Source organism: Chaetura pelagica, unplaced genomic scaffold (genome assembly GCF_000747805.2).
Source record: "Chaetura pelagica isolate M959 unplaced genomic scaffold, ChaPel_1.0 scaffold147, whole genome shotgun sequence".
Classification (NCBI taxonomy): Eukaryota; Metazoa; Chordata; class Aves; order Apodiformes; family Apodidae; genus Chaetura; species Chaetura pelagica.
The window spans coordinates 3,317,639-3,331,541 of NW_009954194.1; the positions used below are offsets into that span (position 1 = coordinate 3,317,639).

Below are 13,903 nucleotides of genomic sequence, written 5' to 3' on the forward strand. Positions count from 1 at the left end.
TCCTGCTGAGACAAAAATACCAGCGGCTACAGGATGGAAGTGTCATTCTCATAGATACCTGTTATGGACAGCTTTTCTGTATTATATGTGGGGAAATATTCAATAAAAGCTCAAATGACTATAAGGTAGATTGAAGAATAAAATAGTTCAGTATGTGGGTTTTACTTAACAAAAACAAACTTATAGTCATTCTAGCTGTATATGAAGTTCAAAAAACCAAATGCTTAGTACCCTGATTATTCTTTTCATCTTAGGAGGCAAACTATTTTGCATGAAAACAGTGGGCATGAGAAGTGTGTACAATGTTCACTTAGCATGCATTCTTGGCATATTTGTGGTATCAACATAAAAGCCTTGCGGGTAGATGCTTCCTCTGTAGTTCCATGTTGAGAAAACTGGAAAAGCACGAACAATGGCATGTAGGCTGTGGATAAATAATTGTATATTTCATCTGAAAACTTTTAAATGTCAGGCCATCCTAAGGTAAAAACTAACTGGTAGAAACTAATAAGGGTACAAGATAGACTTGTTCTGACCTGCATTATTTTTAAGCAGGTTTCACTCAGTCAGTAGACTTGTTATCAGTTTAACTAATGTAATGATGAACCCTAAAAGTATGTAAGACTCAGTTTTTTCAATGTATTTTATTTTTATAACTCTTTCTTGCATTTTGTTTGGATTGTAGGTTTGGATTTTACTTAATCTGTTCATTCTACAGTAAGAATAAAAATAGCATTGGCTCTTTATTTGTCACATAAACTGATATGTAGATACACTGTGTTTTATAATCTACCTGGAGATGATATTTTTTCTGCAAAGGGGCTGCTTACAGTAATTTATCAGAAAAAAAAAGAAAATACTATATTTTCCTAAATATCCTATTGTCTGCTTTATAGATCACTGAGGTTCTAGGGTCAGGGGAAGCAAGGGTTCTGATTATTACTGTGCATTGAGTTTTGAGTAGATTCAGCCTAAAAGATACAAGAATGAAAAAAAAATAAATTATTTTTTTATCTGCAGAAAGTTGAACCTTCATTTACATTTGAATTTCATGTGAAGCTCGTCATAGTGAGTAGAAATTGTTCCCAGCCTTAGAACACAGAATGGCCAACCACATCATAGTCTTTAGTGACTAGAGTGGTTATTTTTTATTTACTTTGGTTGACTGTTTTGAAGTTAACAGTTCATGGGTACCTCTGAGCTCTGCTTTCTTAGCAATGAAATAGAGGTTTCTTTGTTTTATTTCCTTTGAGTGAAATGATTACCTCACCCTTCACTTTCATGCTAGTGATTCAAGTAAGAAAGAAAGGAAATCTTCATGTTCTTTCCTTGCAAAACCTATTAATAGGAATATCTTTGATTTAAACATCACAATTAAAGAAATATGTGTGCTTGAAAAGATTAAGATCTGTTAGTGTTTTTATACTGAAGCCTTCTGTTTACCTACAGAGTAGGTATTGTGCAAAGAGCTGAAATCAGAGCTTCCTTTCCTTGACTCATTATTGACCCTAACCAAGGCAGCTCATGTTTAGTGTTTGTAGAGTTTAGATGTTTTCTTTGGTCTTTTCACAGATCTTCTCTGATTCAGAAGTTATTAATGTGTTAAAGAGTAGATAGCTATCTGGAGCTGAACTGAAAGTGTTACAAAATTAACAACATAATTAACAAAGCATCTAAACAATGGGCCTGTTATTGATAATTAGTTCTTGCAGGTTAAAGAATCTCTGAATAAATGTTAGGAAGCATTTTAAAATATGGTGCTTCATCTGATAAATGTAGTTAACAGTCTGTGAGAGGAATTTGTGAATTTCAATATTCTGTGAAGGAAAGAGTAGAGTTTGCAGCAATTTTTTTTCTTAAGTGAATTCCTGGTCTCTCACATAAAGTGAATTCTTCCCACATTTTCAGAAACCCACTTCAGCACTTTTGTAAGTTACTTGAATGTTTTTTAAAATTCAGGTTTTAAAATCTAGTTGGATATTTCAAAAATGCATGTTCATGTTGCTTCCTGAGTATTTGCTACTTACTGATTAGTTGTTATCACATTTATTAACAGGTAATTCTTAATAACACATGCAAGTGTAACTGGAACAGGTTGCCCAGGGAAGTTGTGGAAGCCCCCTCCCTGGAAGTGTTCAAGGCCAGATTGGACAGGACTTTGAGCAACCCAGTCTAGTGGAAGGTATCCCTGCCCTTGCAGGAGGGTTGGAACTAGATGTTCTTCTAGGTCCCTTCATACCCAAACCATTCTAAACAAAACAAAACAAATCAAACAAACAAACAACAAACACAGTAGCTTTTTCTGTTCCTTGATTGGTTACATAAAAATGTTTAAATTAGACTTACCAATTAAATTTTCACTTTTAGAAAGTCAAATAAGTTTTCTAGTATTCTACCAAATATTTGTAACTTTTTCCCCATTACAAAAGTCAATAGCTAAATTAGGCTAAATGTCTGTTCACAAAAGATCTGATTGGAATATTCTTAATTTCTTATCTAAGTAGGACTAGCTCCTCTCTCCATATGTTCCCTTTTAGCTGAAGTAAGTGGGATACAATGTAGGCATATTCTTAATTTTGAGGAATGGTTGTGCATGTACTCTGTGCTTTCTGTTCATGAACTAATTAATAATAAAGCGTGTAATAATCTGCTGTTTATCTTCCACTATTAGGGGTAAACGGGTTGGATGGGTAGAGATTCTCAATCCCTTATGAACTTTTTTCTTGGGCAGAAGCTTTGCATATCCTCCTTTACATTGAGTGAAAAAGTAAATACAAAGCCTAACTCATCCAGGTAAGAAAAAAGCTTTCAAATAGTACTACAGTTCACTTGCTTTCATCTACCATTCTCTTGATTGTTTTAAATTTGGTACGATGGGAAACATCAGCAAAGGACTTAAAAGCACTTGGTATGAATAACTCAATGCAGATCTGAAAAACAACTAAAGGTTAAAATTCAGTCGACTCTGAATGTGGTACATATACAAACAATTGAACTCCAGTTCAATTCTCATGGAAGTATTAAATTACAGAGCAGCCCTGAAATGACCCTTTGGGAAGGAAACAATACATATAATAGCGTGTTTGATACCAAGAATGCCCTGTATGTAGGCATGCAAGCATTTGAACTTCATGAAGGAAAAGAAAGCAGAAAAGATAAAGGCAGTTAAAAAGGTGAAAAAGGCATCTAAGAGAACAGGAAAATAATGTACCACATAATGTCATCAGATTTATCTAGCTATAGTACTCATCACCTGGAAAGTTGCCTGCAAATTACAAAAACGTAGCTGGTCCAGAACATTAATCTGAAGAATCAGTTTGATGGAAGACCATTTCAACACCTTCAGTTGTCCTGATTAGGTAGCTTCAATATTTGGCTCTTGACTTTTAATATGATCAGAATTAAGAATATAAAATGAGAAGACTGTTCATTCCAGCTTGGATCTTCCAGTGTGTGAACAAAACCCTTGAAATAAAACTGGATATTCCATTCTCCTAGAAGTTGCTTCCTGCTTTCTGTCCTAAATAATTGACTGAGTTCAGTTTCACTAACTATGCCTACTTTCTTAGGGAATACAGTGGCTCTCAAAATGTTTTCCTAAGACTACAGTTTAATGATACAAAGCACTTGGCAGCACTACTCCAGCTCTAATTGTTCTTGACTACTCAGTCCTCAGTAGTGGTATATAATACCTCTCAGTTTGTGGATTTGATCTGGTTTTAAAAGCCTGCAAAAATGCAGATGTGGGAGGGTGGGGAAGGGAACACTTGGGAATTACTGATTTCCTTACTGAGAAAACAGTCTGTGCAACCAGGCACCTGCAACAATATGACAAGAATTGCAAATAGAGGATATTTAGGAACATCCTAAAGGGTTTTTTGGGTTTGTTTTGTTTTTAATAATGAAGATCACAGATCTAATTCACACAGGAAAGACTGTGTATCAATTGTGTATCAATTATCTGAGTTTATTGCTCAGCAATTGCTCATTGCTCTACAGGAGTATTGCTTTTTTTAGGCATGACATTTTATTTCTGTATTGATAGAGGTTAGCATTTTTTTAGGCTGTGGTAGCATTTAACTAGTGTTTTGGAGGTGGTCTAGTGTCTCCACTGCCTGTGATTTGAGTGCTGTAATGAAGCAGGGGCAGAGCTTCTTGGGCACATGGACCTCACTGTTACAAAACCTCTCAACAACATGATCTAGTCAAAAAGGTCCCTGTGCACTGCAGGAGGAGCTGGACTAGATGACGTTTAAAGGTCTCTTCCAACCCCTCACATTCTATGATTCTAAGATTGGAAAATACAGGTAATTTTCATAATGCATTCAACATGAAACGTGCCACTCATGTATATAGTATGGAATTCAGCTGATGCTGTTTGCCTGGATAAATCTTCTGTGGAGCCTTGAAAAAAAACTAGCACAAAAGAAAACTTTTACATATTTCATTCAGGTTATAAGCATGTTTTCTTTACCATCATCCTTCACAGTCCATTATGACTTAAGCATCCTATAGGGTTGATTTTTCATATATTCTGATCCGGTATTGTAATTGGGCAGAGTTAGAGGGAACTGACAGAGGGCTATATTGTCAGAGAGAGAAAGGAAGAAAGAAAGGTGTTGGCTGGTATAGAAGCTAAGTATCTCACTTTGAAATTTTAGCTGTAGAATGGTTGTACAATGCCTGTTACTGTTTCAGCTAATCTGCTTAACATGAACAGGTCTTCAGGAACATAGACTGAGTTAATATTTTTTTCTTTTCATAGAAAACTTTCCCAGTTCTAACCTCTGAAACCACTTAAGTTCTGAAAGTTGATGAAAAATTTGAACTTTCAAAGGTAAGTGAGACAGAATTGTAGCAGCAAGGAGGGAAGAAGAAACACTGCATGGTGAAAGACAAGGAAACTTCAGGAACAGACAGACCATAAAATGTCTTAACAGTAAATGGGAGAAGGAATAGATGGGGAAAAATATCAACAAAGCACTCTAAGTCTAGGAGATGTCTGTACAACTCAGTAAAAGTTTTTATACTGACAGTTGATTTAGAAGTGCAAGGCAGAAATGCAGGCACAAAGTATTAGCTTCAGTAAGTAGAACACTTGCTTTACTGGTAAGAAATAAAAGTCTAGGATAAAATTCTGGTCCTGTATCACCCACATTAGCTTTCGTCATGTGTGGGGACACTATACAGTGTCAATTGCTGTGTATTCCTCCTTGAATTCCTTCTCATTATTTAGAATCAAAGGTCATCAAAGGGCAGAAAATCAAATGTATGAAAGTGCACTTCAAGCTTTGTATTTATACATTAATAGCTGGATTATGAGAGTTTAAATGGCTACTGCAAAGACCAGAACAGAGTAAAAATAACACATTTTGAGCCATCTGAAATACAGACAGAATTATGGTGCTATTTTTCATTCAGTTTGTCACATAAATGAGACATATTGACCTAAATATTTTCAGATGGATATCATGCTGCCTAAGTGAAAAAATATCGGTATGTTTAAAAGCACCTTTTTCTTTAATACAACAAATGTATGTGAGAGTCAAGCTTGATTCTGTATTTAGCCCTCAATTAGGATTTTTATACTAATTTAGTGGTAAAGCATTCCACCTTAAAGTTTGAGAGTAGCAATTCAATGGGTGGTCATAGAGAGACACAATTTCTGGTTTTCTGTTATTTTCAAGTCATTTTAGGAACTACAGGAATATTTTTGTAGGAAGCCAGTTATTTTACTGCTGCTGTAACTCAGAATCGGGGTAGTAAGGGCAGTTGCCATATAAAAGTTCTAATGAGAAGGGCAAAACACAGTCTGAGACTGGACTAAGTAGCCTGGAATAATTTTAAAAAGGAGAGAAAAGTTAAAAATAAGCTGAAAATGGGTCTGAGAAAGGGCTAAGCTCTGTCATCTGCAGTCTTGCAAATGAAAAAAGGAGAAAGAAAACAATGGAAAAAGCCAAGAAAGCCCTTTTGTTACCAAGTAAACTTGATTATCTGTTCATATCTGTTTTGTCTCAGTTTTAGCATAGCTGTGGCTAGGCTGGGCTCTGTTCTTCAGCACCAGAGACCAGCTGCTGCTATGGACATTGACTTGGCCATCTGGAAGTTTGGGTTGGCCAATAAGGAAGTTGGGGTTGTTCAGCTTAGAGAAAAGGAGGCTCCATGGTGACCTTATAGCAACTTCCCAATATCTATTCTACAAGAAAGCCGGGGTAGGGCTTTTTACACAGGTGTATAGTGAGAGGACAAGGGACAATGGTCTGAAGCTTGAAGAGGGGAGATTCAGGTTGCACATGAGGAAGAAGTTCATTCCTGTGAGGGTGGTGAGATGGAATGGGTTGCCCAGGGAGGCTGTAGATGCCCTCTCTCCTGAGGTCTTCAAGGCCAGGTTGGATGGGGCCTTGAGCAACCTGATCTAGTGGGAGGTGTCCCTGCCCATGCAGGGGGTTGGAACTAGATGTTCTTCTAGGTCCCTTCCAATCCAAACCATTCTATGATTCTATGATTCTGTGATCTGTTCGTGTTCTCAAGGTTGTTACCAGTCAGAGCTTGCTGTGCCCTTTGCTTTCCCATGGGAATCTTTCCACTCTAGGCCTAGGGCTCTAAAACTGAGAGGCAGAGAGCAACTGAATCACAAAGGGAAACTGAGGCAGGCACACTGAGATGGAGCTCCCTGCTGCAGCACTTGAAAGCATGAGGGTACAGGCACAAAAGGAGTTATATCTCAACAAGTGCAAAGAAAAGTTACAAGTGTGAGAAGAACCGTATCTTAACAAGTGCAAAGAAAAGTTACTACTAAAACTTCCTCCAGTCCAAGTGAGATTTAGAATTCACTATAAAATAGCACTTCCTATGAATGTACTAATGGGAAACATGATATGCTGCTTTTCTTGGCTGACAGAGCAGAAAAGAAACTTAGATGATGTACTCTTATTTTTTCTTAAAAGCTAAATTGCAGAAGAAAAGGGTAAATGTTGAATATAATGGCTGAGATATCTTGTAACCTCTGAATACAGCTTAATGTATGGAACAATATGGCTTTTTTTGCTTATCTTGCACAAAAAAAAAATATTTAAAAATATTTGCTCTCTTATCGCCTTCATAAGGGTGATGTTACAGCTTTGAAAGCTTCTGAACGAGATCATATATTGGGTGTCTGTGTCCTATGGTCATAGTCTCGAAGCCACTACTCATGTCAGAGCCTGACTACATTGTACTGATGCAATCAGATTGTGGTGCCAGGTGGGAGGATTGGTTTTCACTGGAAGAAGGAATGAAGTCCTCTAATGCACCAGTACAGTGGAGGCCTGAGCACAACAAATAAGTAGCTGTCCTTTGAAGCTTTTTTTCTTTCAGTGATAAAAATCCCTGTTAGATGCTATGCTATACTTTTAAAGACAGATGCTAACCTTAAACAATTGTCTAATTTACAATACTGCTTCCTGCCCACCCCCTGCCACCAAGACACTCAATTTCCAAGACACTCTTGGAAAAAGTAACATTTTAATTTTAGCAGTGACAGATATTTTATTATGGAGATATGTTATACTGCTTAGAAGATCAACAAAACAAACATCTTCTGGAACATTTTATAATGCTGTGATGCTATTATCTGATGGTTTCTCAGCAGGTTATTGACTGTTGACATTAACAATGACTGCTAAACATAAAATTTGTGGGGGAAAAAAATCCGTTGGTTTTTTTTTTTGTTGGTTTTTTTTTTCTCAATTTGTATTAAAAGTGAAGTGAAGCTTTAGATAAGCATTATTTTGCACTGATTTTTCAGTACCCTGACCCATGTTACAACAAAGACATTTCTGTGATTTACAATACTGAGTGAATACTGGAAACCTCTAAATTGTAACATTGATTTTACCTGTTTTCACAGATCAATTTGAAACAGAACAAGTGTGAAATATTACAAATTCAATATTTAATATTATGATTTTTTTCATACTCTAACACTTAAATACCCACCTTTTGCTAGTAAAATCAAGACTGTATTTACATTCTCGTTTATTGAGTTTATCTGTACAAACCGCATTATAATACTAGCTTTAATGCTATCAATTCATGCAGCTAAACAATTAAATGCACAAAAATCGAGTTGACACTTGTGCTACCTTACCTTCTTTTTTAAAATTACATTACTAAAACCTGTATTTATATGAAACTCCATCCTGGGCTGTATCAAAAGAAGTGTGGCCAGCAGATTGAGAGAGGTGATTCTGCCCCTCTGCTCTGCCCTGGTGAGACCTCACCTAGAACACTGCATCCAGCTCTGGTGCCTCCAGCACAAGAAAGGTGTGGACCTGTTGGAACGTGTCCAGAAAAGGGCCACTAAAATGATGTGAGGGCTGGAGCAGCTCTCTTATGAGGACAGGCTGAGGGAGTCCTTCAGAACTGAGGTTGTTCAGTCTAAAAAAGAGAAGGCTCTGGGGGCTCATAGTGGCCTTCCAGTACCTGAAGGGGGCCTACAGGAAAGCTGGGAAGGGTCTTTTTACAGGGGCTTGCAGTGAGAGCACAAGGGGTAACAGTTTTAAGCTGAAAGAGGAGAGATTTAGGTTAGAGATCAGGCATAAATTCTTCAGTGTAAGGGTGGTGAGACACTGGAATAGACTGCCCAGAGATGCTGTGGGGGCTCCATCCCTGGAGGTGTTCAAGGGCAGGCTGGATGGGGCTCTGAGCAGCCTGTTCTAGCGGAAAGTGTCCCTGCCCACACAGGGGAGTTGGAACTCGATGATCTTTAAGGTCCCTTCCAACCCAAAACATTCTGTAATTTGGTATGGATTTCCATTAATTGGAAAACCTGGCTCAAACCAGGACACAGGGACAAGAACTTAATCTTTTGTATGTCCTTCCTTAAATTAAAAACAAAGAACTCTAAGCTTTTAAAAAGTCTTCAAACAACTTCTTATGTTCCTCCATGTCTGTAAATACATTTTGATCTATTTGTCTCCAAAGCCATTTTCATTAATTGACAACAAACACTTACTGAAGAGATCTTAAATTTATTAGGTATTTTCATTACAACTTTTATAATAAACAAGTATGTACTCAGAAAAACTGGACTTAGCATATTAAAGACTATTTTTGTTCATATTTATACTTTTAATACATTTAATATTTCTATAATTTCAGATATTTTAATTACAGAGTTTCAGAAAAGTGTGTCTGCTTCAAATCATTATGCAGATTTCCGAAATACCATGCTATCTACTACAAGAAATTTTCACTGGCTTTCTCGTACTGTTTTTAACAGGTTACTTCACAGTAGCAAAGTCCCTATCTAGAAGTATTTTAAATTCCATTAAAGCTCTATCAATTTCATGTAACTTTGCCCAGGCAATTCTGTGCCTTACATATGTGTAACATTTCTGGCATGACTAAATTGTTTTGGTGACTGCAATATAACTGCCTCTTCAATTTTTCTATCATTTGTGGGTTTATTATAAAATCAAAGTGGCAAGATTTATCATATTTAAGGTGGTGTTTAAAAGTAATTTATTTAATCAGTCAATTTTTAGTCCCTGTGTCCACTGACATTGAAGGCAGTTGCATTACTAATTAAAAAATTCAATAACTATGCATATACAGGTAACTCACATCTTCAGATTTTCACTGAATGTGCAATATTATATACACAAATTTGACAGACTATTAGGCATTTTACAACACAAAGTTAACAGATTATTAAAGCCTGCATATATTAACTATTGTGCGTGCAGGGCTTATCAATCATACCATTCTGAATTTTAGCATAAAAGAACACTTACTCCATGATGGGGTATTGAATATGAAAATTCTACTTGCTCTCACAAAAGTTTCTGCAAAAAGCCACACATCCGAGGCCCTGATAAACATTCATGCCTATAGATTATATATAATTATATATACAACACTATATATAATTATATAATATATAATAAAACTATTCCAGAATTTTATTCAAGAATTTTAATACAGTAGGCTTGTACAAAAAATATACATTTTTCATAACATCAAAAAATAAAATATCTGAAGATGTTCTGTGATAAATCTAGAAAAGGAGGAAAAATACAGTCTTAAAAATTAAGTTCTCCTCACATACACAATTTAAATGGAGACCACTGTATGATATTTGTACAGCTGACAAAAGCATTTGACTCAGTCTGAAAGATTAAAATACAGAGGTTATGAAAAATATGCAGACTTATTTCAGGAGTTTAACTTTGTCCTTTAAAACTTTAAATTTGGGATTGTTGTTCACTTTCTTGTTAAATATGACTAAAATATCCTCTTCTGATTTGTGTTGCTCAGCAGCTACTGCATAATATTGAGCTATAACCTGCAAAAAGACAGAGGAACAATTTTGAGTTAGTAAAGATGATTCCACTTTAAGCAACAATACATTCCTGTTAGGGTATTAGAAGTTGCATGGAATCTATTATGCAATTACTCCTTTGCAGGATTAGCATTGCATTTCTTCTGTAGTCCAGTAAGCAATAAAGAACATGTCCTTCAGCTGACATTCTGTCAACTGAAATTCTGTTAAATAATGTCAAACATTTTTGCTTATGAGAGGATTTTATGAACTTAAGGACTGCACAAAGAAATTTGAAGACCAAAGGAGATTAAAAAAACATGTTGTACAGTACCTTTTTTCTTAGTTTTTTAATTGAAATTTCATTGTCTGGAGCCTGTTTCAGAACAGCTTTGATGGTTCCCTTCCAGTTGAATTTACCTAGAAAATTATCAGGTGTACAACATCATTAGTAAATGTAGGTATTTCCAGGTGGTCTTCTCTATTAGGAACCAGCCTTCAGGCTCCTAATTCTGGAACCAGTTCAGCTACAACAGTTCATCGTTATCTTACCGACCCTACAACAGCAGGGTGTTTTAAGCATGAGGTCAGGTAGGTTGTTAATGAAGATTATGGCAGGACAGACATGAAGAACCAACATACTACTTGAACAACCAGGGTCAGGATCGCTTCTTCTTAACTGATGTGCATCAGCTATTAAGCAGCAACTCTTACCTAACATAGGAAAAGTGGAGTACATCCTGTCTCCTCAACTTTACAGCACAGGTAATGAATTTCATACAGTACCCAACTTCAGAGGTCATTAATTGGTAGTTTCCAAATAAACAATCTCTATGTTCAAGAACAGACATTTCCCAACAGTAACAGTGTGTTGGATGGCAGGCCTATGTTGGTTTATCCAAGCATAAGCTGAGGTCAAACACAGCTGAAATCTGATTTATAATTCACTGAATGAAAATGGGGATATGACAGATACAAGGGGATGTAAGAGAGGTGTCACCCTTTTTCCTCTGGGTTGACTAATGTGCAGTAGTGAAGAGACCTGCTGTGGTGAAACAAAGATGCCAAAGTCCTCACTGCCCAGTGGAAGAAAGCACAGCCAAAGGTTGCCAGCACAGCAGAAGCAACAAATGAGAGAAGGAATTCAGCATCAGGTGTTTGATAAAGAGTAGCACAGGCTACTTGCTCTGGAACAGGTATGTATACTGAACATACAGATGTGCATGTATAGTGAGGCATAACTTATTTCATGGCTGGCTGCAAAAGTACCCTTTTATATTCTGCACTAGGTCTTTCACAGAATAGTTTTGCAAATATCTAATAAACTTCCCCTTTAAGAATACCTTTATCCGTTCCCACATGTTCTTCACTGCCATTGGTGTTTTCTGTTTCCAAGTCTTCTGAGGTGTTTTCAGTTTTCTTTCTCTTTGTTGTGACATGAGGTTCCTCTAGAGATGGAATTGAATAAACATATAAAACAACTAGAAGTTCTGATGTGACTGAAAGTTTCTGTTCTTGTAACGCGAGTTAATATTTGCTAAGAAGTTCAGATTATATAAAAGAACTGTGCAGCTACAGTGTTAAAAAATTATATTTTATGTGTAACTTACTACTTAAAAAGCTATATTTAGGTAATGATTGACCTTTGAGGAATTGAGAAAAAGCATCTTGAAAACAAACAGGAATACAAGGTGTAGGATGGATACCTTCTGCATGTTTATGTTTGCGCTTCTTTACATTTGTTTGCTCTTCCAGTTCCCTCTGATGGCCATTTCCATTTATTTCAAATTCATTCTCCAAGCTCTCCTTTCCATTTTTTGACTTTTTGCTCTTTTTTACTTCTGATTGGTTTTCTAATTTCAAGTCTTTTTTCTCCTTTTTTTGGTTCTTTTGTCTCTCTTCTTTTCGTTCTCTCTTATTCTTTTTCCTCTCAATTTTATCATCTGCAGTGCCATTATCTTCTGCCATTGTTTCTTCCCCAGTTTCTGCAGACTTCCCCTCTTGTTTCTGTTGTGGTTTGCCTTGTTCTTTTTCACTTGAAATCTTTTGTTGAAAGAGAGATTATTACAATTTTACATGTCTTTTTTGACATTGCAACTATTCTCTACTACATCATTCACGAAGAACACTAATATTCTGAATCCAATTAAATTGTTTACATGTGGTGACATCAGTTACCTGAGAAATAGCACCAGTGTGGATGATTCTTCTTTTAACTTAACAGCCTAAATGCTAATTACTTTAACATTACAGAAGAAATACTGTCTTACAACACATACAATTTCTGTTTGGTGTAATTGTCCATGTCTTTTTTTAACGTATTTGCTAAATGTAATTAAGGGAGAGACAACTTTCATTTACACAGACAAAAACACAGCGTATTATAGCAAGATATAGAACCTATTCCCAAATATACAGCCCTTGATTAACAATCTCAGCTTTGCCATCCAGCTCCCTGTCTTGGGATATGTCTAGGACAACAAACTGTATATATACACCAAGCTGTATAATGTCAACAAAGGCACTGCTGGTTGTTGTAATTGTACTTTTCTCACCTTAACGTATCTGATTTACTTTTAATATTCCTAGGTGTATTTTATTGTAGAAAACTTAATATATCAATGAACATTTTTATATTTAAATTACACTGTAATTTTAATGATTATACATGAAAGACAATTACTGAAATGTTAATGCGGCTATTTAAAAAGTGTGCAGTAAAAGCCTGGAACCAAAGATAAAGGTATTTTTTCCCTTTCCTTATGTACTACTAGCATAAACTAAAGTTAAATTAGCCTTCCAATTAATACAAAATGTCAACTGTGTTCAAGTTTTTAATCACAACCAGCCCAGTATGCACAACTACTTCAGCAATAGTATGTTCCGCAAATTAGCAATTTAGTCTAGGAATATTACATTACAATATAGCATAAACCATTGTTACAATGGGAGACAGTATTTCTGCTAACATCTACAAAGGGAGCCTGAAAGGTTTTTCTTACAGGATTTTTTACTGCATTCCTGTTGTGCAATGTTGTGCCTCCAACTTAACTTACGTTTCTGGTTGCTTCAGAGAAAATATTCCACACCTGGTCTTGCAAAGTGCTATCAGAAATTTTCAAACTGTTCTTCATCCAATTCTGTGCAGGAAAGAAACCAACAATAACTGAAACACTGTGTATCCTACATTTTTTTCTTGATTATGACATAGCTCCTATTTTTATTTTTCATTTAGAATCTAATAACTTATTCTGGTTAAGAACTGGTTAGATGTTTACTCTGCATTAATCTCTTCAGCCTCCATGCTAAACTGTTCAGCGTAACGTTACACGGCTGTACCATACCTCTCAACTACCTCATCAATAGTAAGCTAGAGGAGCTAAATATATAGAAAAGATAATTCTAAAGCTTTTGAATCCAGCTGGTTATGTTAATGTCATACCAAACCTCCTGCAAAAATCAAGGATCTGCTCTTATTTATTTGTTTGGTTTTGTACTGGACAGACTGATGGTCATGCTCCTAAATTGATACCTCCGTTTATTACAGAAAAGTAATATTTAAGCAAATATCTCAATGCAAACATTTGAAAGCTGTTGGGG

General features: G+C 36.0%; 1 protein-coding gene across 1 annotated transcript in view; it reads right to left on the reverse strand.

Annotated features, from left to right (window-relative positions):
• Nucleotides 1–10,192: 10,192 nt before the first annotated feature.
• Nucleotides 10,193–13,903, reverse strand: part of LYAR (Ly1 antibody reactive) — a 7,276-nt gene continuing 3,565 nt past the window's right edge. The window contains exons 4-8 of the mRNA XM_010003107.1: nt 13,360–13,443; nt 12,010–12,346; nt 11,647–11,751; nt 10,638–10,723; nt 10,193–10,327 (exon numbers count right to left, since the gene is read on the reverse strand). Coding sequence (XP_010001409.1) covers nt 10,193–10,327; nt 10,638–10,723; nt 11,647–11,751; nt 12,010–12,346; nt 13,360–13,443 — 747 coding nt within the window. The remainder of the gene's footprint in view (nt 10,328–10,637; nt 10,724–11,646; nt 11,752–12,009; nt 12,347–13,359; nt 13,444–13,903) is intronic.